At 40.0% G+C, this 22,331-nt stretch overlaps 1 protein-coding gene across 3 annotated transcripts in view; it reads left to right on the top strand.

The window, feature by feature from the left end:
* The window catches only part of RRAGD (Ras related GTP binding D), a 43,488-nt gene extending 22,065 nt beyond the window's left edge, over positions 1 to 21,423 (top strand). For all 3 annotated transcript variants that reach the window (XM_008994762.4, XM_002746819.5, XM_017971257.3), the window contains exons 3-7: positions 5,503 to 5,702; positions 6,807 to 6,921; positions 8,341 to 8,483; positions 13,244 to 13,392; positions 18,237 to 21,423. In XM_008994762.4, coding sequence (XP_008993010.1) covers positions 5,503 to 5,702; positions 6,807 to 6,921; positions 8,341 to 8,483; positions 13,244 to 13,392; positions 18,237 to 18,388 — 759 coding nt within the window. In that variant the 3' untranslated portion in view covers positions 18,389 to 21,423. The remainder of the gene's footprint in view (positions 1 to 5,502; positions 5,703 to 6,806; positions 6,922 to 8,340; positions 8,484 to 13,243; positions 13,393 to 18,236) is intronic.
* The last annotated feature ends 908 nt before the right edge of the window (positions 21,424 to 22,331 follow it).

The following is a 22,331-nucleotide window of genomic DNA, read 5'->3' as shown; positions in this document are numbered from 1 at the left end:
TAGACCATCCTCTAAGTAGACTCCCCTTGCCTGAGAAGATCATACGTTCATTCAGGAGCTAGGTGCCTGTTTAATATAATAACAAAAGTTTCAACTAAGCTTCTCAGTCCCAAGCGGCTGCATTATGTACTTGTATGGCTGTGGGAGCATGGCCATATGGTTAAAGGGGTTATTTCTTTCCTTTTTGGTAGGGGTGTGGAGGAGGGAGACTTCAAATCCAGTGCCTAATCTGTGATCACTAGTTTACTCTCTTCTTATAGGCCCTCCAGAAATGAGTGTTTTACCTAAACCATGTCCAGGGCCTGCTGTCAGCAGCTGCTTTCCTGACTGTCCCACTTGTACTGACCTGTTTTCTGGACCATCTGTGGTCTTGGCAGTATCCCCTGCCTTCCTGTCTCAGGTCTGCCAGCACCATAAATTAGGGAGCTAAGAGCCTGAGGGGAGTGGAGGGGGTGTATGCACGCTGCTGTAGGGAAGGGGAGGCTCCAGGGATATCATGCTCATGTGTCTCTTCTCAGCTCCATTTTTCTCCCTAAGTCACGCAGCAGCTGTTTCTGTAGTTGTTGAACTGGGTAGCTGTAGTAGTCCTTACCCATGGGTGAGTAGATTTCCAACCAGATGACTCATCATTACAAGACAATGGGTTAGTAAGTACTTACTTAAATACCATGTTGTGCTTACACAGCAATTTGCATTTATGGGAATTCAGATTTCCAGTGTAATCTATTTTAGGTGTTTGTAAGTTGGCTATAATATGGCTAAAATAGGTATATCTGCCTATTTTTAAATTAAAAGCAGACCTTCAGTTTAGGTTGGTAAATGTGTTTTTTATTTTAATTTTGTTTCTCGAGGTTTTTCTTTTTTTCTCAGACGAGGTCTCACTATGTTGCCCAGGATGGAGCGCAGTGGCTATTCACAAGTGTGATTATAACACAGCCTCAAACTCCTGGGCTCAAGTGATCCTCCTGTTTCAACCTCCCAGGTAGCTGGGATAACAGATGCATGCTACTATGCTTGGCTCTTCTCTTGGGTGTTTTGTTTGTTTGTTTTTTAAGCTGTGGGGTAGAGAAAGATATAGGAATGTTTTAGAAGTTCATTTTCTAAAATTATACTTTTTATAAAGAGTAAGAGGCAGGACACAATGGCTTATGTCTATAATCCCAACACTTTGGGAGGCCAAGGCAGGAGGGTCACTTGAGCCCAGGAGTTTGAGGCTGCAGTGAGCTATGATTCTGTCACTGCACTCTAGCCTGGGTGACAGAGCAAGACCCTATCTCAAAAAGAGAAAAAAAATCACATATAAAAATAAAAAGTAGGAAAAACATTGTTGAATGCTGTAATTTATTTAAAACAAGGAATAATAAAATAAGCAGTTTCAAAACTTGATATACTTTTCTGTTGGAAGCAGAGTGTAAAAATCGTGTTTGCAGGAATCTTAATGGGATGTGATTAGACGCACTGACAGGAAAATCAAAACTTTAGGGAAGTATCTCTGCAGCACTTGAGTGTCCTTTCCTTTATTTCTAAGCAGTGCTATTTTGGTCTCACACCTCATATTATTTTGTTTGTAAATTCCTCACAATCACAGGATTGCCAGATAAATATATCCCCAGGGAGGAAATGTGTCCTCACAGAATGTCATGAAATAAAAAAGAATGAAAGCAAGAGTGGTTCCCATGATCTATGGTGACACCCCAGCCCCGCTCTGCAGCCTACAGAATGCACCATTTCTCCTGAAGCCATTGCACGTGTGCCTATGGATCCAAAAGAGAGTTTCTTCTTGATCTGTGCTGGTGCTTGTGACCTGCCCATAATTCCCAGATCTAGTTTCAGAGTAGAAACTATGCAGTGTATTTCACCTTAATTTCTGTTTGTCATAGGAAGTAATAAACAATGGGAAAAATCACCTGCAATCCCTCTGCTCTAACCAATCAAGTATTTTCTTTTTAGTCCTTGGAGCTACATGCTGCTTTATCAGTTAGTTGGTAATCAGACCATTTTATATGCTTGACAGGGAGGTTAGAGTAGCAATTTCCAGTCTTTGGAGATATGATTCTCTCTTGACATTGGGTAGTTTTGCTCACAGACATGTTCCTTTAATTCTCCTCCTTAAAGACAGGGATAAGACTTTTCTTGAGGTATAATTTACACACAATAAAATGCACTCATTTTAAGTGCACAGTTCAACAGGTTTGACAAATGTGTACACCATATAACCACGTCTCATTAAAGATATAGAGTATTTCCTCCACCCCAAAGTTTCCCTTGTGTGCTTTCTCAAGTGGTCCCCTGAAACATTCAGCCCCAGGCAACCACTGAAGTGCTTTCTGACACTTCAGTTTGCCTTTTATAGAATTTCATCTATGTGGGACCTACGGTAATACCTTTCATTTTTAATGCTTAATCTGCTGACCCAGTGCCTGACATCTACCTTTCATTTAATTTTTGAGACAGGCTCTCACTCTGTTACCCAGGCTGGAGTGCAGTGGCATGATCTTAGCTCACTGTAACCTCAAATTCCTGGGCTCAAGGAATTCTGCCTCTGTCTTCGAGTAGCTGGGACTACAGGTGTGCACCACCAAGCCTGGTTATATATATATCTTAGGCTTTGTATATGTATATTTTTAGAGATGAGGGTCTCGCTGTGTTGCCCAGGCTGGTCTTGAAATCAAGCAGTCTTCTCCAGTAGGTGGGATTATAGGTGCGAGCCACTGCTCCTGGCTTTTGTTTTTTATTCTAAACAACTCTTTAGAGTGTCAAGGATAGGAAGGACTCCCGTAAGTAACACCCCCCATGGGCACCGAGGAAGAACTGTCCAGACCCCAGGCACAACTAGTGCCTGAAGAATATCTTAGTTTATAGTGTTATTGCTCAGCTGTTTCCTTTATCTAATCCTTCATATATAATCATATATTAGTTTATAGAATTAGTGCTTGAAGTGTAACTTACTGCTTACATATATCTAGCATACTTAGTTCTATATAATCTTTCAATATAATCATATAGGTATTGTAGTCAGAGCTGTACTGACACATTTAGTGCTGATTTACATAATCCTTCTATATAACCATATAGTAGTCAGTAGTAGGAGAAATGCCTAGAACAGTCACAGAACAGAAGCAGTACATGGGAAAACAGCCAGATCAGGATGAGAACCAAAGATCCAGGCGGTGGCATCCCTGCCTGAAAGGGGAGGTTTGGAGCAAGCGCCTCTCCTCCTGATAAAGGAATTGCAGTACCTTGCATCCAGTTCCTATGGAAAGTAGGCCTCAGGCCTGAGATCCTGGAAGTAACCGAGGGAGAAGAAACTCTCTGGTGTGACCAGTCACAGTGGCTGTACACCCGGTCAGTCTTTTCTCGCTTCTGTGCTAGCTCAAAGAATCCTCCCATAAATATCTTAAGAGAAGAGCACAAGTCTATCAGTTCCCACTGCATTACACTTACAGTATCCTTCTATTAGAAATCCTTTGAGGTCTCCAGCCCCTGGATAAGAAGTGTTGCACACAGCCCACCTCCTTGCCTTGGTGATCTAATGGGGGTGAATCCCTTTTCTGTACATGACCTTCCACTACTGCGCATGGCACAGCCCCCTGCTGTGCACGGCCCACCTCTCTGCTCAGGTGACATAATGGGGTGGTCCCCTCACTTGTAACTCACGTGATTATGTATGCCCTATTACTAAGCCTATAGATAATGATCTCACACATGACCCCACCCCCTGCTTGTACCTAATAAATACAGATGCTCTTGGGCATTTGAGGGGTGCTGCTGATCTCTGCTCACAGGTAGTGTGGCCCCCTGAGTCCAGATGCTCTTCACCAGTTCTTCAGTGTCTTGTCTCTTTACCTCTTGGATCCTGCACCTCAACACAGCATAAGGGACATCCCACGACCCAGTGGGTCCTCCATAGCCCTACATCTGGCACCCAACGTGTGGGTGCCCTACAGACTCCTTTTGCTGTTTTTTCCTCTTTATAGTTTCCTATTTGTATAATTAATATTTGACTTATCTAGAGACTAGGGATATATTTTTGTTGATGTTTGGAGCATGGAAGAATGCCAGAAAACATCCCCAATTATATTGGCTTTCTGTATTTTCCAGGTTTGGAGTCATAATTGGGGGGAAAAGGCATTTAGATTCTGTCCTACAGAGCTCTTTCCCTTTTTTTTTTTTTTTTTTTGCATAAAAACAAGACCTTTTTCACACCCTTAAATTGGCAATAAACAAGAGATCCGACATCACCAGTTGCTGGTGCGGGTCTGAAGCATCAGATGCTATTACACCCTTCCAGGTACAGTCAAGGCACTCCTACCTATGACCCAACAAGTCACCCTTCAGAGTAAGCCAATGAGACTGTACACATATCATTGTAATCACATATATGTGAAAATATTTACAGTGTCCATCAGCAGGCAAATATATGATAAATTATAGACCATCGATGAAAGAAAGTTTTATAGAGCCATTAAAAGGAACTACTGCACTATAGTTATGCACTACATAACATTCAACATAGATGAATCTTACTGACATAGTGTTGAATGAAAAAGGCCAACTATCCATACAACTTAATATTTCTTTCCATTTTTAAACAGTATAAATGAATTCTATATGATGTTTGGGGATGTCTGTGTCTGTACTAATGTATACGTGAGTGAGAATAAATACTAAACTTGGGATGGTGGTTGTGTCTAGAGGATGAGCGGGTAGAGGGATGGCATGGGTTGGGAGGATGAGGAGAAACACAGAGGGCTTTGGTGTAAATGTTTTCTTTTTTAAACAGAGATGAATACGCAGGTGTTCATTATATAGGCATGGGAATAAAAAAAAATTAGTATTGTGTTGTTTGGGGCAATTATCCTAGACCAGGGCCTTTTTCTGTAAAGGGCCAGATGGCAAACATCTTCGGCTTTGTAGACTGTACTGTCTCTGAGCAGTTTCTCTAGAGGAAACTTACTCAACTCTGCCATTGTAGCACAAAGGCTGCCTTAGGCAATATGAAAGCAAATAAACACGTTCCAATACAACTTACTTTTAAGAAATCAGGCAAGGGGTCTGTGGACTGTGGTCTGCTGACTTCTGCACTAAACCAGCTCTCCAGCTCCTTCCCCATCCGCCCAGTGGCCCGTATCATGCCTCTTTCTCTACTTGTTCATTATAGTTCACAAAAGACTGGAAAATCTGGGAGATATAGTATTCCAGGGAAGGTCTTATGTGGAGTGGGGTTTCTCTTCCTGAAACCACAACTCTGATCTTTATGACTGTCATCAACCTCGGTCATAACTACCTAAATCAGCTGCATTTTTTTAGCCTTTCTTTTTCCTCTCTTTGTTAACAGAACTTAAGTTTTCTCTCTTTAATTCTAAGAAGCCAGCTTGTTGAGGGGAGCCTTTGCAACATATTTTGGGGGGTTGTAGCCACATGGTTTCCAGGTGAAGACTGTGTGTCGGGGGTTCAGGAAGCAAAGCGGCCTTCTCTCACAGGTGTTGCCTTTGGTCCTAGGACGATTACATGGAAGCCCTGGCCAGGCTCCACCTCACGGTGACCAGGGCCTACAAAGTGAATACCGACATCAACTTCGAGGTGTTTATTCATAAAGTGGATGGTCTGTCAGATGACCACAAAATTGAAACCCAAAGAGATATTCACCAGAGGGCAAACGATGACCTTGCAGATGCTGGATTAGAAAAAATTCACCTGAGGTGAGAACAGAAACCCCTTGAGGATCCCAATAAAGGATGGAAGAAAGCAAGTTTGGGGTTTGGAGTCAGCATGACTGGCTTGGCATGGGCAGTAATTTACCTTCTTTACCCTGTTTTGTGCTGTAGACATTGGGATAGGATTCGGGGAAAACAAGCTTTGCACGTGCTAATGCTAATCTTTAGTGAAACCGGTGTTTGTTTTTTTTTTTTTAACAAATGGTCAAAGCTAAGGTTCTCCCCTCACATGAAAAACACATTATAGAAAAGCCATGATATAATTCTAGTAGTTAGTCAATGCTAAAGTTTACAGTTCTTGATAAAGATATTATCTGTAACGCCTATAATCTCAGCACTTTGGGAGGCTGAGGCGGGTGGATCACGGGGTCAAGAGATCGAGACCATCCTGGTCAACATGGTGAAACCCCGTCTCTACTAAAAATATAAAATTAGCTGGGCATGGTGGCGCATGCCTGTAGTTCCAGCTACTCAGGAGGCTGAGGCAGGCTTGAACCCAGGAGGCGGAGGTTGTTGTGAGCCAAGATCGTGCCATTGTACTCCAGCCTCCAGCCTGGGTAACGAGCGAAACTCCATCTCAAAAAAAAAAAAAAAAAAGATACTATCTGTAATTATAAGTAAAGGAGTAGTCTGAAAATCCAAATAGGAATACTCACAAAGGAAAACAATATCTCCATCCTTTTTTTTGTGGGTAGTATATGCATCGTTCATTTTGTAAATTGGAAAAATGGAAAAAATTAGTTGCTTCAATATCAAGAATATAAGTTACTAATGAACACCTAAGAGGCTTGTGTAAAGATGATCTGGCCTGGATTGTCTTGCAGAATGTCAGGAAGCTGGGATGAACACAGATTGCTGCAGTTTTAAGCTTGCCTGTTGGCAGATGGGAATAGACACAGCTCAGGCTTTTTGGGAGGTGGGGAGGAATGGCTTGTTTTTCACCGAAGTCACTGTGAATTCTGAAGGGGCTGGACTGTATGTGTTAGGACGATAGATACAGAAGGCAGATTACTGGTGCACTGACATAGCCTAGGCAGTCTAGTCTTCATTCAAAGGGAAAATATGATGAAATACTGTTTCCTCTTTCAGCTTTTATCTGACAAGCATATATGATCATTCAATATTTGAAGCTTTTAGCAAAGTGGTTCAGAAACTGATTCCACAACTCCCAACTCTGGAGAATTTGCTGAACATCTTTATCTCAGTAAGTAAATAATATACTCCTGTTTGAGTCACTTGTAGAATTTGAAAATAACATTGCAAGAGTAAAAAAGCTCTTATTTCTGATTTCTCCTATAGCATTCCAAGGTCATTTAAGTATTACTTTTAAAGTTTACTCCTATGTGTTGTTTTAGATCCTTTAAAATTTAACTCCCTGCCTGGCTTGGAGGCTCACGCCTATAGTCTCAGCATTTTGGAAGGTTGAGGCGGTATGATGGCTTGAGGCTATGAATTGAGGACCAGCCTAGGTAACAGAGTGAGATCCTGTCTCTACAAAAAATGTAAAAACTAACCAGGTATGGTAGCACATACCCATAGTCCCAGCTACTCAGGAGGCTGTGGTGGAAAGTATACCACAGGAGTTTGAGGCTGAAGTGTGCCATGATTGTACCACTGCACTCCAGCCTGGGCATCAGAGCAAGAACTTGTCTCTAAAAATAAAAATAAATTACTCAAACAGATTCCTGCACTTCACTGGTATAATTGGAGTGTTTATTCAAGTTGTAGGCAATCATTCAATATTAATAGAGCCCACCAGAGGTACGGAACATAAAACTTAGCTTTAGTGAAAAGATGTATACTGTTGAATAGCTTTTTATAAGTTTAACATGCTGTGAATGATGTGCTAAATGAACCCTAGGCACTACCAGCTCCAGGTAGGCTCTGCCTAGTTGAACTGAGGCAGACCTGTTGGCTGTACTCACGTTTACCCTGTCATTACACAATTTTGAGTGTGTTTGTTTAGCGTTTCTAAACTTATTTTTAAATTTACAGTCAGTAAAAGTATTTTTAGTTGGCCTTTTCCTAACTGCAGGGGTACATCTCTAAGAGTTAGGAAATACTGCCTATTTATTTGGTTACCTAAAATAAATAATTTGTGATAATTCTAATTCTACTTTTTCTTTCCTTTTGAGACAGAGTTTCACTCTTGTTGCCCAGGCTGGAGAGCAATGGTGTGATCTTGGGTCACTGCAACCTCTGCCTCCCGGGTTCAAGTGATTTTCCTGGCTCAGACTCCTGAGTAGCTGGGATTACAGGCGTGCACCACCATGCCCAGCTAATTTAGTATTTTTAGTAGAGATGGGGTTTCTCCATGTTGGTCAGGCTGGTCTCAAACTCCCGATCTCAGGTGGTCCACCCACCTTGGCCTCCCAAAGTCCTGGGATTACAGATGTGAGCCCCCACGCCTGGCCTTTACTTTTTATTTCTTGTGTAAGTCCAGTATAAAGAAGTTTATGACAGTGAAGTTTAAATTGTAATAAAATGGTACAATTAAAATTTTTAGTAACTTAATTTTTGCCCATTTGTATTTTACATTGAGAGTGGCATTCAATTTTGTGTAGTGATGACATGCTCTGAAATTGGCTGTTGCTTTAAGGCAGTATTTTTTTTTTAATTTCAGAATTCTGGAATTGAAAAGGCATTTCTATTTGATGTGGTCAGTAAAATTTATATTGCAACTGATAGTACTCCAGTGGATATGCAAACCTATGAGCTCTGCTGTGATATGATAGATGTGGTTATTGACATCTCTTGTATTTATGGGTAAGTACAACGTGCTTAAAGGCCACAATCAAGCCATCCTTCTTTCATAACTTTTGAGGCATTTTGGATTTACATTTACTTACTTGACTATAGTATCTTTGTCTTAAATGAAATCGAAGATTTCATTTGACTGAATCTAAGAAATCTAAGAAATCAAAGATTTCTTTGACTGAAATCTTTAAATAAATATATCATTTAGCATGCAATAACAGTTATTAAGCAAATGCAAGGATTATGCTAATAATCTTATTGCATGTATTGTATCCTTTATATTATTTTTTTAGTGATGGGGTGTCCCTGTGTTGTCCAGGATAGATCGCTCTTGGGCTCAAATGATCCTCCCATCTTAGCCTCTTGAGCAGCTGGGATTATAGGGATGAGCCACTGTGCCCGGCTTACCATTTAATTCTCAATTCCATGTGACAGGAATTACATTTGATCCTTGAACAACACAGGGGTTAGGGGTACCAACCCTTTGAACAGTCAAAAAGCCACATATAATTTTTTATCTCTCCAACTTAGCTATTAATACTAACAGTCTACTGTTGACTGGAAGCCTTACCAATAAACTGTTGATTAACACATATTTTATATGTTTTATGTATTATGTACTATATTCTTACAATAAAGTAAGCTACAGAGAAGAAAATATATTAAGAAAATTATAAGAAAGAATATACACTGGGCATGGTGGCTCATACCTAGCACTTTGGGAGGCTGAGGTGGGTGTATTATCTGAACCCATGACCAGCCTGGGTAACATGGTAAAGCCCTGTCTCTACTAAAATACAAAAAATTAGCCAGGTATGGCAGTGTGGGCCTGTAGTCCCAGCTGCTCAGGAGGCTGAGGCAGGAGAATCGCTTGAACCCAGGAGGTGGAGTTTGCAGTGAGCTGAGATCCTTCCACTGCACTCCAGCCTGAGCAACAGAGTAAGACTCTGTCTCCTTTAAAAAATAAAAAAAGAACATATTTACTCTTCATTAAATGGAAGTGGGTCACGATAAAGGTCTTCATCCTCATTGCCTTCACATTGAGTAGGCTGAGGAGAAGAAAGAGAAGGCCTTGATTTTGCTCTTAGGAGTGGCAGAAGCAGAAGAAAATCCATGTATAAGTGGACCCAGGCAGTTCAAATCTGTGTTGTTCAAGGTCAGCTGTACTGGATTCACTTTACAGATGAAAAAACTGAGGTTCAGAGTGGTTACATATCTCACCTTTGCTCACACTATCAGAAAGGATTGGAACTAGAATTTGAACTCAGTTCTGATTCCTGATCCCCTTATGAAAAAAATCTTTGAACATATCATTCCTAGAAAACAGAGCTTTCTGTACACTTAATATAAAATAAACAAGGAATGAGGAAAACTGATTATGTTAACTGATGTAGAGGCAATTCTACATAATTATAAATGTGCTGAACAGGTGGTGTATAGACTGACTGGGTGTGAACTCGTTGTTCATCTTATTAAGATGTCAAGGTGTTGCTATCTCTATTGTCTCTGACATTCTCAGCTAACTGATGTAAAGCTTTTGCTTATCTTCCTCTTTACTCATTGCCTGTGACTTGCCTTACCCAGCTTGACACTGCCTCCTTTGTCAGCTTTTGCGAGTCTAGTCTCCATTTCTCCCCTTCATTGCTTAAAAATTCTTTGCCCACTCAGCTCAGATTCTGTTAACTCTTTTACACACACACACACACACACACACACACACACACACACAGAGAAAGTGATACTTATAAGATTGTTGTGAGGATAAAATATCATTAGGCTCATAATGTGCCTTCAACTTGTAGACCCTGGATAAATGTAGCTGCCATAATTTATTATTACTGTTATTATTAAACACTGACATCTGGCTTTAGAAATAGACCGTATTGCCCAAGATTACTGCCCTGAAGCATTCTATTATTTTTAAACTGTAAGTGGATGACCTTGAAATACTCGTGGAAGATGAATGCACCCTGATTACAGTCTAGATTGCCATGGTAATCAAGTACAATGAACAACACAATTAATCTGGCACATACTTAACAATATGCATGATCATTATTGTGCCATATGGTAATTAGATGTAAGTGGTAAGTTGTTCATGTAAATGATGTTAATCAGAGTTACTTTTACCCAGCTAAAACAAACAAGGGGGAGGGGGTTAGGAGGAGGAGGCCTGCCTGGCTTTGTTGTCAGATTGGTTTTTCTATAGTGGAGTACGGTGTTCTGAGAACCCACAGGATTCAGTAAGAACCAGTCTGGGTCACAGATGGTTTGTGGGCTCTGGGGTTTCCTCAGTTGTTGCTGGAGCAGCAACAAGCCAGTCCTGTTAACCAGAAGCAGGTGGCCTCGTAACTGGGGGCTTTGCTGCCACTCCCCAGATGCCCAGTGGAGACCATCAGGCCCCAGAATCAGGTGACCTGGTGCCTCAGGAATCTCTCAGCTGAGGTTCTGCCACAGCCGGCAGCTCTGTGCTCGCACATGCACACATCCGCACACATGCACATGCACACACTTTAAAATCTGTTCTATATTCATGTGTTTTAATTGCTTAGAGATGAAAAACTTGAGTAGTAAAACAGATTTTGCAGTTGCAAACCTCATCAATTTCTACTTGTAGTTTTTGGTGGAGTCTTTTTCTAATTTGTTTAATGTTTACCTTTTTCTCATTGTGAAAGTAATACATGCTCATTGTAGAAAATACATAAAAGTCTAAAGAATAAAATTAAAGTAGCCCATAATCTCACCACCTAGAGACAGTCAGTGTTGACGTTTTATATAGTTTCTTCTTATTTCCATGTGTAATTTTAGGCTAATGAGATCACATTGTATGTAAAATTTTATCCTTTTTTTATTTAACATTATCATCTAAGAATTTTCCTGTATTATTAAATGCTGTTAATGAACACAGTGTTAAGTATCTATACAGTATTATATTTACTTGGAAATTTTAAATGGCATTTTCTTCATTGGGTAAAACATGTTAAATGTTTCAGTTTCTTGTTCTCAGAACATTACTTATAAGCAAGAGAGACTGAGTCTTAAAATATAGTAGTTAAAAGCAGTGCAATGGAAGTTAATGATTTTGTTAAAGCATCTTTAACATTTGAAGTTCAATGCTTAAAATGTTTTTCTTTAATGTTTTGGTAGGTTATAGTGAGTTGAATCCTTTGAAAAAACAAAAAACTAAAAAAAAAAAGAACAACTAACCTCCACAATTTACTTTTAAGTGCCCCTGTGTATGGCAGTTTAAAATACTGTCAAAACCAAAAACCTACATTTCCTTAAAACTACTCTGTGCAATTCAGTCTTTTCATTAAATCTAGCTTGATACTCTACCATCTTGTGTATTTACAGGATTAAAGCATTAACTTTGAAATTAGCCATATCGAGGTTTGAGGTCCTGGCTTTACCCCTCCCTATCATCAACTTTGACCAAGTTATCTTATTTTCCTTCAGCCTCAGTTTCCTTAGAAATTTAGAGGATTCTTATAGCAGACAGTTCTTAATGCATTTTAAGAACTAAGGATGGTTAATATCACATAAATATTTAATAACTGCTAGGTCTTAGTGTATGTGATAAGGTTTAACACAATTCCAATTAAGTCAAGTTTCTGGTCCATTATTCATAAATTTGGGGAATAAAAATAAATCAGAAAATTTATGTACAGTTTCAGATAAGGGGGAAAAGGTTTAGGGAAGTGTCCTTTGCCTATGAGGAAAGGATTCATAACTCTTATTACACAGGTATCTTCAGAGAGTCCAGTTTCGATCATTAAAGCCATAATAGTAAGTGTGTATTTTATGTTCTCAGCTTTATGCTTAGTATATATATGCATTATTTCATTTAATCTTCATTGGAAAACTTTGAAATAATTACTGTTAGTGTACATATGAGGAAATGGAGGCTCTAAGAAGTTATTCGACTTGTCCAAGCTCACATAGCTAGCAATTAAAAGAACTGAGATTCAAACCCAAATCGTTTGTGACTACAGACCACACCTTTTCTTAAATAGACCTGTATGTCTTATTTAACTCTTTATTTTGAAAAAAAACTGCAAACTTACAGAAAATACGGAAGAGTAGTAAAGTGAACTCCTATATAACTCTTCACTGGGATCTACCAGTTTTTACCAATTTGCCATATTTGCTACATTTCCCTTTTTCAAATACTATGTATCTATTTCTTTTTGGGGGACCATTTGAAAGTAAGTTGAACCAGTTCACAGTTCGGCAAATTCAGCATGGCTACATTATTATCTAATATATAGACCATATTCAGATTTTGCCAGTGGTCCCAATTCTATCTTTTATAGCAGTTTTTCCCAATTCAGGATCCAGTCCAGCATTTGGCGGTCAGGTCTATTTAGACTCCTTGGATTTGGAACCTACCTTCGGCGTTTCTTAGTCTTTCATCAGACCATGCTTTTGACTAGTCAAACCATGCCTGGCTATTCTAGATGAGAAAACAAGAAGCCCTGGGCCACAGAGGTGGGAAGAGCTAACCTCACCCCACACCTGGCTTCCTCAGGTTCCTGGAGAGTGGTCCAGCTGTTGCAGACAGCCCCTCATTGTCAGTAGGAAGTGACTGTTGAGGACTGTGTATGTTTCTGTGCCTGTGTGTTTCTGAGATCTTTTGCTGAAAGGCACTGTAAGTGTAAACAACTTATGATCATCACTTTTTGTGGCTTATAGCCAGTCTCTGTCACTGGCTTACAGTTTCTGTTTCTTTCTCCATGGTCACACATGTTTTGGTTTCTGTCCCCATTTAGTCTCAAAGAAGATGGAGCAGGAACCCCTTATGACAAGGAATCCACAGCCATCATAAAGCTGAATAATACAACTGTGCTTTATTTAAAAGAGGTGACAAAGTTCCTGGCTCTCGTTTGCTTTGTCAGAGAGGAAAGCTTTGAAAGAAAAGGTAACTTTTTGGTGTGATTTAAAAGAAGCATTTCAATTCAGACTGCTACTGCATGTATTGTTTGTTGAATGTGGGTGGACAACAGCATGCCCCTCGAAATTTCCAGATGCCAGTCACAGGCCCCCTTGGCTAGGAAGCCAGTGCTGGGCGGGCACCTGCCCACAGCGTCAGCTTCTGGGCCAGTGAACTGGCCTGCCCTCCAGTGGGGTAGCTGCAATTGCAGCAAGGTGGAAGTGGAACCCATGATCCTCCCAGGGAGGGAGGGGCCTTGGCATCTCTGCTAGGAGGAAGCTAACAGGCATTGTTGCCAGGCTGTGAATGAAGTCTCTTACCAGGGAGCAGACTCCCCAGCCTATCTAGAGGGTGGAGGCCTCCACCTTGGTCCACACCTCTAGAAGGTCTTAGGTGACTGTGTGATCTTTTGTTCTTCCCATGGAAAGGAGGGGACAACAGGTGGTTTGACTTCTGTTCAGCCTCAATATACTACTTTTTTTTTTTTTGAGATGGAGTCTCGCTCTGTCACCAGGCTGGAGTGCAGTGGTGCAATCTCAGCTCACTGCAGCCTCTGCCTCCCAGGTTCAAGCAATTCTCCTGCGTCAGCCTCCCGAATATCTGGGGCTATAGGCGAGCGCTGCCACGCCTGACTATTTTTTTTTTTTTTTTTGTATTTTTAGTAGAGACGGGGTTTCACTATGTTGGCCAGGATGGCCTTGATCTCCTGACTTCATGATCCACCCGCCTCAGCCTCCCAAAGTGCTAGAATTACAGGCGTGAGCCACCACGCCCAGCCATATACTTCTTAAATCTTCAGAACACAGGGATGGCATCATGATTCCAAAAAGGGAAGACATGAATATACTTAACTCCACTAAATATTTTTTTAGGATCAAATTTAATTTTATTTTGAAACCAAAGCAATTAAACTTATTTCCCCTTTCTATAATATCTGAACGAAAGTTACTAACAGAAGTCCCTCCCTGGGAAATACCAGCTTATTGATGTGGCTAGGGACTTTTGTTAGTAACAGAGTATGGTTTACTAATTTGTTGGGTAAAAAAAAATCTCCAACAAAGTAATAGTTACATATCCTGAATATGTAATAGTAACATATCCTGAATATGTAATAGTAACATATCCTGAAATAGCCTTTTTCTCCTTATAAGCAATATACGTCCATTAAATCAAAAATGCTTTGAAAATTTAGGAAAGTATAAAGAAAAAACTACTTATTTCACTATCTAGAGCTAAACCCATGTTAAATATCCGGGATTTTTCTTTCCCTTTCTCTCCCTCTCATTTTTTGAGACAGGGTCTCGCTCTGTTAGGCTGGAGTGCAGTGGCAAAATTATGGCTTTCTGCAGCTTCAACCATCCGGGATCAAGTGATCCTCCCACCTCATCCTCCCATGTAGCTAGGACCACAAGCACATGCCAACACGCCTGTAATTTTTTTTGGTTTTGGTAGAGATGAGGGTCTCACCATGTTTCCTAGGCTAGTCTCAAACTCCTGGGCTCAAGCAGTCCTGCTGCCTCGACATCCCAAAGTGCTGGGATTAAAGGACTGAGCCACCACGCTTGCCTCTCCTTCTCTCTTATTTTCTCTCCCTCCAATCCTCTTTCCTTTTCTCCCTTTCTTCATTCCTTTTCTCCTTCCTTCCAACAAAACTGGGGCCATATTGTCTAATATAGTTTTATATTCTATTGTTTTCACTTCTGTATATCATGAAATTTTAATTCATTAGCCATGAAACACAATTTAGATTTTGTTTCTTTTTAATCAGAAAAATAATAGATTCTTTTAGAAAATTTAGAAATAACATTTAGCAAAAAAAAAAAATTATTGATAAGATTCATATTCAGATAACTACTCTTAACATTTCCTGTATACTTTTCCAGTCCTTTCCTGCATGTGCGTTTTTTTGTTGTTGTTTTGAGACAGTTTTGCTCTTGTCACCCAGGGCGGAGCACAGTGGCATGATCTCGACTCACTGCAACCTCTGCCTCCTGGGTTCAAACAATTCTCCTACCTCAGCCTTCCAAGTACCTGGGCTTACAGGCAGCTGCCACCACACCCAGCTAATTTTTGTATTTTTAGTAGAGACAAGGTTTCACCATGTTGGCCAGGCTGGTCTGGAACTCCTGGCCTCATGATCCTCCCGCCTCAGCCTCCCAAAGTGCTGGGATTACAGGGATGAGCCACTGCACCCGGCCTGTGTTTTCTAAAAGAACTATGAGATTGTGTGATGAATTCTACTTTATAACCTTCACTTAAATTATTAGAGATGTGTTTCCAAGTCATTGCCTTTTTTTAAACCACATCATTTTAATGGTTTTGTAAGATTCTATTTTCAGACATCTACATTGTTTCTAGATTTTGATGTTATAAATATCATTATGACCTCCTTTGCCTGAAATATTTGTGTGCATCTTTGGTTGTTTCCTAAGGAAAAATTTCAAGTGGAATTACTTAGATCAAAAGCGTAGGCCCATTTGGGGGGCTTCTAACACCTATTACCAAAATGTTCTTCAGAAAGATTTTCTGGTTTTATGCTGCTAAGAGAATATGAATACTTATTTTGCTGTCTTCTTATCAATATAGGGTATTAGTATTCTTGAAAGTTGATAGTGGAAAACTACTGTATTATGTACATTTACATTTTCTTGCTGCTTTGTGATGTCCTGTATTTTTTCTGTGTGCACCATGACTGACCAAATTGCCTTTTGTGTCCTTTGCCTTCAAAACTTTAAATTAAATGTTGTTCATCTTTTACTCCTTATTTTCATCTTGCTAGAAGCAAGAACAGATTGTATAATAGATCATGGAATTTTAAGACAGACAGGCAATACACCTTCTTTCACCCTCTCATTTCACAGATGAGTTTACTCAGGCCTAGAAAATATAAATGACTTTCTCTCAACATTTCACCATCACTTTATGGCAGTCAGGGCTAAAGGTTGCTGGTCTCAAGTGATCCTCCCTGCTCGGCCTTCCAAAGTGCTGTGATGTACTGGCCTCCTAGTGTGCCTGGTGCCTGGGTGTTTTTATTGTGCAGCTAGGGTTTAGAACTCATAAGCCAGAGAAGGATGTGGGTCCTTAGGAACTGTAGGTGGGGGTGAAGACAGTGTTTATTTTGTTCATGTCTCTGTTCATGTATTTTCAAAAGGTTTTCATGAGGGTTGAAATAGCAAACACTGTTTATGAATGTTTACTGTCTTTAAAAAGCCTCAGTTGTGAACTTTTATTATTTAAAACCCCACATGCAGCAAGGTTACTGTTACATTTTGAAATGTGCAAGGATATGTAAGTTAAGATTTGTCAAGAACAATAGGGCTGGATACGGAGGTTCATGCCTATAATCCCAGCACTCTGGGAGGCCAAGGTGGAAGGATTGCTTGAGCCCAGGAGTTCAAGACCAGCCCAGGGAACATCTGGTTTTGTAGAGATGATGTGAAACCTCATCTCTACAAAAAAATTAAAAAATGAGGTGGGAGGATTGCTTGAGTCCAAGAGATTGAGACAGCAATGAGCTGTGATCAAGCCATTGCACTCCCACCTGGGTGACAGAGTGAGACCTTGTCTCAAAAAAAAAAAGAACAGTAGCATGTGTCTAAAATTTCAGAAGTTGAGTATTTCATTGTACCCTTCGCATAGAGCCAAGTTCTTTCAGCTGAGCTTTCTCTCTAAGACAGGTTGTTGCACATAAAAGCAGAGAATCTTGAGGCTGTCACATCTCACATTCAAATTGCCATGTCAGAATCATTCCTTTGCTCCTTTGTTTTTATTACTTTTCCCTTTGCTTGCCTCATTGTCTTTCCTTGAGGAAATTGACTTCTGGCTTTACTGCACTTGTGGTTCTCTATCTCTGCAGGAGCAGCAGAGGGCATTGCTCAGAGGTTTTCCTGCTCCTGGAAACCGAGATGGTGCCCTCCCCGCCCTCCCTTTGCAGTTAGTTGTATAACTAGTTAAAAGAATTTAATCCTTGGCTGGAATCCCAATTCTTCCTTTGGACAGGGCTCTAGAAGCATCCCCTGATAGAAATAAGTATTGGGCTAGTTATTTTAATAAATGTTAAGATAGTAAATAGAACTGACCACCTTATCCTAATTGGTATAAGCATAATGTTGCTCTCAGGACTTTTACAAATTACTAGTAATGATGAAAAATGCACTCCTCAAGACTTTGGATTATCTTTTATTCTACTTTTTGTGCTACCAATATATTTCTGAAAAACACAAGAAGATTCTCTCCTATCTCTCCAATACTTAATACTGAAAAGCTGAGTGTCATTGGTTGTTCAATTTCTGCTGGAGGTGATGTAAGATGACTGTTAACACTCTAAAATTGGGGGTTTTGCTTTCCCTAGGGCTTATGAGAATGGTTTAAACATAATAGATACTCAGTAAATATTTATTGATGAATACACAGCTTTGGGATCTCAAGTCAGGGTCTGCCCCTACTCCGTCTAATAATGCCCTTTGGGAAGAAACATTTTTCATTACAGATTTCTGTTAATTCTAAGACATCTTTAATTCTGAAAGGTTAAAAAAAGAAAGTGCAGTTCTGTGGTTCTTTACATATTTTGGGTCATAGAAACCTTTGAAAATATGGTATATACTCTGGAAACTTGCCTCAGGAAAAATTTTCCTTCACAAGACTTTGCCTATAATTCCTAGAGGTTTACAGCAATATCTGAAGGCGACCTGCAAACATCCCGGGGAAATCTGTGATCCTTACGCTAAGACCATCCTCTACCGCCCCCTACTGGCTTGTCCTGGCCATGGGTCACACGAAAAGATGGAGGTTATTTCTGTGACATTTATAAATATTTTTGTTCTCCTTTACAGGGCTAATTGACTATAATTTTCATTGCTTCCGGAAGGCCATTCATGAAGTTTTTGAGGTGAGAATGAAAGTAGTAAAATCTCGAAAGGTTCAGAATCGGCTGCAGAAGAAAAAGGGAGCCACCCCTAATGGGACCCCTAGAGTGCTGCTGTAGGTGAGGGTTCAGGAACATCTTTTGAAATCAGACCCTATCCATGAGGCTGCTGCGCCATGTTGCACTAAAGGAAGAGGAGGAAGGAGATTGGGACACATACCATGGATTTGCTGTAAAAAAAAGAAAAAAAATCCTGCAACCCTCTTGATCTTATCTTTTATAAATAAAGTAAGCACTTTGAAGCAAAAACTTGTATATTAACAATGATGTGAACTCCATTGTCCTTTCATTACACAAATGTAAACTTTTATGTCTGTAGTAAAAAAAAAAATCCCACGTGAGAACTGCCAGGAACTGTACATATTTTGCACTTTTTCATGTTTCTCATTGAACTGAACTTTGATAAAACGACTTTTCTAAGCTTTTTTTCTGTATTTGGTGTCAAGGACATGGATACTGTAGTCCATATCTATATGGCAATCAGAAATTAATCAAAAAGTGATGCATTGGTAATGACTTTTTGTAAATTTGGAAATCTTTGCTACCAATTGTTGAGAAAAATCATTTTTCAGTGGAGCTGGAGCAGATTGGGGCTACAAGCTCCAGGAGCAATAAGAACTGTCCCCTATTTATAATGGGTGTAAACAGTTTTGTAGAATAATGTTAGCACCAGACTTACCTAAAAGTTCTATGGTGGTGGCTGTGCTTCCCTGCTCAGAGGTGTTAATGAAGCTCTTTACCTCAACACACATCTCTAATCATTTTGCACAGAGAAGTTATTTCTTTTTGTTGCATTACTGTTCTTTTGAAACTCTGGGACCAGATTTCCAAAATGATGCCCATCACTGAGGAGAAGTAAGAATGTCACTGAATTGCAGGGTTTCTGGAGGCTTTTCTATACCTGCCACCCGGGGCTAAAGTAAAGTCAGAGGCCCAAAGTTGTCCCAAAAGTATGTGATTGGCAACTGCAGACTAAAAAATATTTTTACAATTCTGGACTTTTGTGCAGCGGCCTGTGTGCTGCATTTAAAATGCTTCTTCAGGACCAGTTCTTTATTGCTCCATGACTGTAGTGACACAGCAAATCGCAGATCTGCACCATGGAGCTTAATCCTGTTAGTCACTTTTGTCACCTCCAAATCTCCTTCTCACTGGTGATAAGGTGCCTCGTGTACTCCACCTGTTCCCACCTTGTGATTGAGCCATACTCAGCCTGCCACCAGCATGCTCTGCAAGGCTGAAGAGTCATCCTGAAGACTCCTAAAGGTCAGTGGGAAAAGGATGGCTGGAGAGACATTACAATTAGCTGTGTAATTGTTTCTGTGAAATTCTTTCACTTATGTTTACTTTAGACTAACAGGAAATTAAGAGTCCTAAATCTACCCCTATGCCAAATCATTCCAAATAGATAATTTTATGTGCATCTCAAGAGTTAGCACCCTAAGGCATGCTTGTTGGGCATTAGAAAATAAGATTTTTTCTTTTTTAAAAAGCAGAGCCTCCTAAGAACATCAAAGTTGGTCTTAGCAAAATATATAAAGTCCCTAGAGCAACTTATCCTTGAAACTTTTTTTTTTAGAGGTGGGGCCTCTTTCTCTTGCTTGTGCTGGAGTGCATTGGTACAGTCATAACTCACTGTTACCTCTGGGGCTCAAGGGATCCTTCCATCTCAGCCTCCCTAGTAGCTAGAACTACAGGTGCACACCACCACACGCCGCCTGATTCTTATATTGTTTTTTGTAGACAGGATCTTGCTGTGTTTCCCAAGCTGGTCTCAAACTCCTAGCCCCAAGCAATCTTCCTGCCTTGGCCTCCCTGAATGCTGAGATTACAGGCCTGAGCTACTATGCCCGGCCTAAACTTTCCCACTACTCTCTGCAGCTTCTTTCCAACCTCTCTTCTTCCTCTCCCCAAGTCCTGTTTCTTTGAAACTGATAACTGAAATTTAAGATGATATCTGGTTGGGGTTTAAGATTTGAGCCTCCCAAGGGTCTGTGCATTTTGAAAGATTTCTAAAAATAATTAAGGTGCCCTAACTCCTTCCCTCATGATTCCTACTCAGAAACCTGGATGTTTAGGAGCCCAGGGCTCCCTAATTTCCAGAGCTATATCCTGTTGGACCTTTGCCAACAGACCTGGCACTTATGGGTTGCTATAAATCTAATTCTCTAATATTTTTTACATGTTGTTTCACTTTGAATAAGCAAATGAAGAATCTGTTTTCTAATGTGACTTTATCCTCAAGATAGAGACATTAGCCATTTGGTAAATCACACATTACTTAGGTATATTTATTACTATAACCAGGTGGAGCTTCCATTTTTAAGCTGGGTATATGATGGGTTTTTGTTAAAATGTGCCTTAAAAAGCCTATTACTTCAAGAGCAAATGATTCTTTGGGGGAAAGGCAAAAATAATTCTATGACATAGGGCCCAAGTTCATGGTAGTAAGTGCACTCTTTGATTAATCACATGCTAATATAGATTTAATATAGATTACTGCCTCTAACCTTGTAAGTGTGGCAATGACTTCTCAAAGAAAGATGTAGGAGTTATGTCTAAGCATTCAGTTTTCAAGTCTGTGCTACTGGAAATGTCTAAGTCATTTTGCATTGTATTTTTGACAAGGGAGGCGGCTTACTGCGATGTATATGGCCATGTTTCATTCTAAAATCAAATTCTATAACTACAAAGCCTAAATATACAGCTACAGCAACTGCACTGGAACATTTTTGCTTGGTTTTAAGGGTTGAGAACTTGCCTTGCAGGTTTCCTGCCTCAAAAGGAGCGGGGCAGTCCTTTGCCTTTGGAGTCAATTAGAACTTTTACATAGAGGTGAGACTGTGAATTATTTTGGTTATTTTCAGTGATGTGGATGAGTGTGAATGACCAGGGTGGAAAGTTTTTGAAGGAATATAAAGCAAAAACCGATTGACATTCACAAACTGTTCTTTTGTGAACATACTTTGAACCCTTAAACATGACTAAAATCACAGCAATATTGTTACATACGGGTTATATGCCAACTCTGTTTGAAATATACTCTGGAAAAACAGCTGAATTGTCTTGGTTATTAAAGTGTGGTATGCATTCAACTTGTACAGACTGGATGTAATTTGTAATCAGGTATAGCTCATGTTTTACTTTAAGCAGTACATCACTTATAACCATTGTTAAGCCATTGCTTTCAAGAATGTTAACTGCCAATTTAAAAGCGTGTGTCCTGGGTTCATGCTTTGGTAAAGCTCTCATTTCAAGTGTATTCATAACTAAGCTTTCTGGGAACAGAATGTTCTCTTTGGTGAAAGGAAGTACAGCTTTTCCTGTTTCAGAGTCTGCTTACCATACATGTATGTCACTGTTTCATTGGCCCTGTTAGATCCATTTGGTAATATTTATTTGTCCTGAGTAACTAGCTTTCATTTTATGGAAATGATGATAAATAGCACTACTTAAATTTATGATTTTATTTTTAAACTCTTATGTGTCCACATTTTTGATGGGTACATGCCAGTTAGAACTGTAGAACTGTTACTTCAGTAAACTTCAGATTTTTTTTTTTTTTTTTTTTGAGATTGAGTCTCGCTCTGTTGCCCAGGCTAGAGTGCAGTGGCACAATCTTGGCTCACTGCAACCTCCACCTCCTGGGTTCAAGCGATTTTCCTGCTTCAGCTTCCCCAGTAGCTAGGACTACAGATGCTCGATACCACATCCACTAATTTTTGTATTTTTAATAGAGACGGGGTTTCACAAGTTGGCCAGGCTGGTCTTGAACTCCTGACCTCATGATCCACCCGGCTCAGCCTCCCAAAGTGCTGGGATTACAGGCATGAATCACTGTGCCTGGCTAACTTTACATATTAATCCTTGCTGCTGTGGTCCTAATCCCCTAGGATTTCCCTAGGGAAATCCTTTACCTAACAGTTTACCTTATCATTCTTAACTTTGCTTAGTAAGATTCCATCCTACAATGAGCTTTACAGATCCACAGGAGTTCTCAGAG

This window comes from Callithrix jacchus, chromosome 4 (assembly GCF_049354715.1).
Source record: "Callithrix jacchus isolate 240 chromosome 4, calJac240_pri, whole genome shotgun sequence".
NCBI classification, from domain to species: Eukaryota; Metazoa; Chordata; class Mammalia; order Primates; family Cebidae; genus Callithrix; species Callithrix jacchus.
Note: the sequence above shows the minus strand (reverse complement) of the source record. Positions and strands in the feature narration are given on the sequence as shown.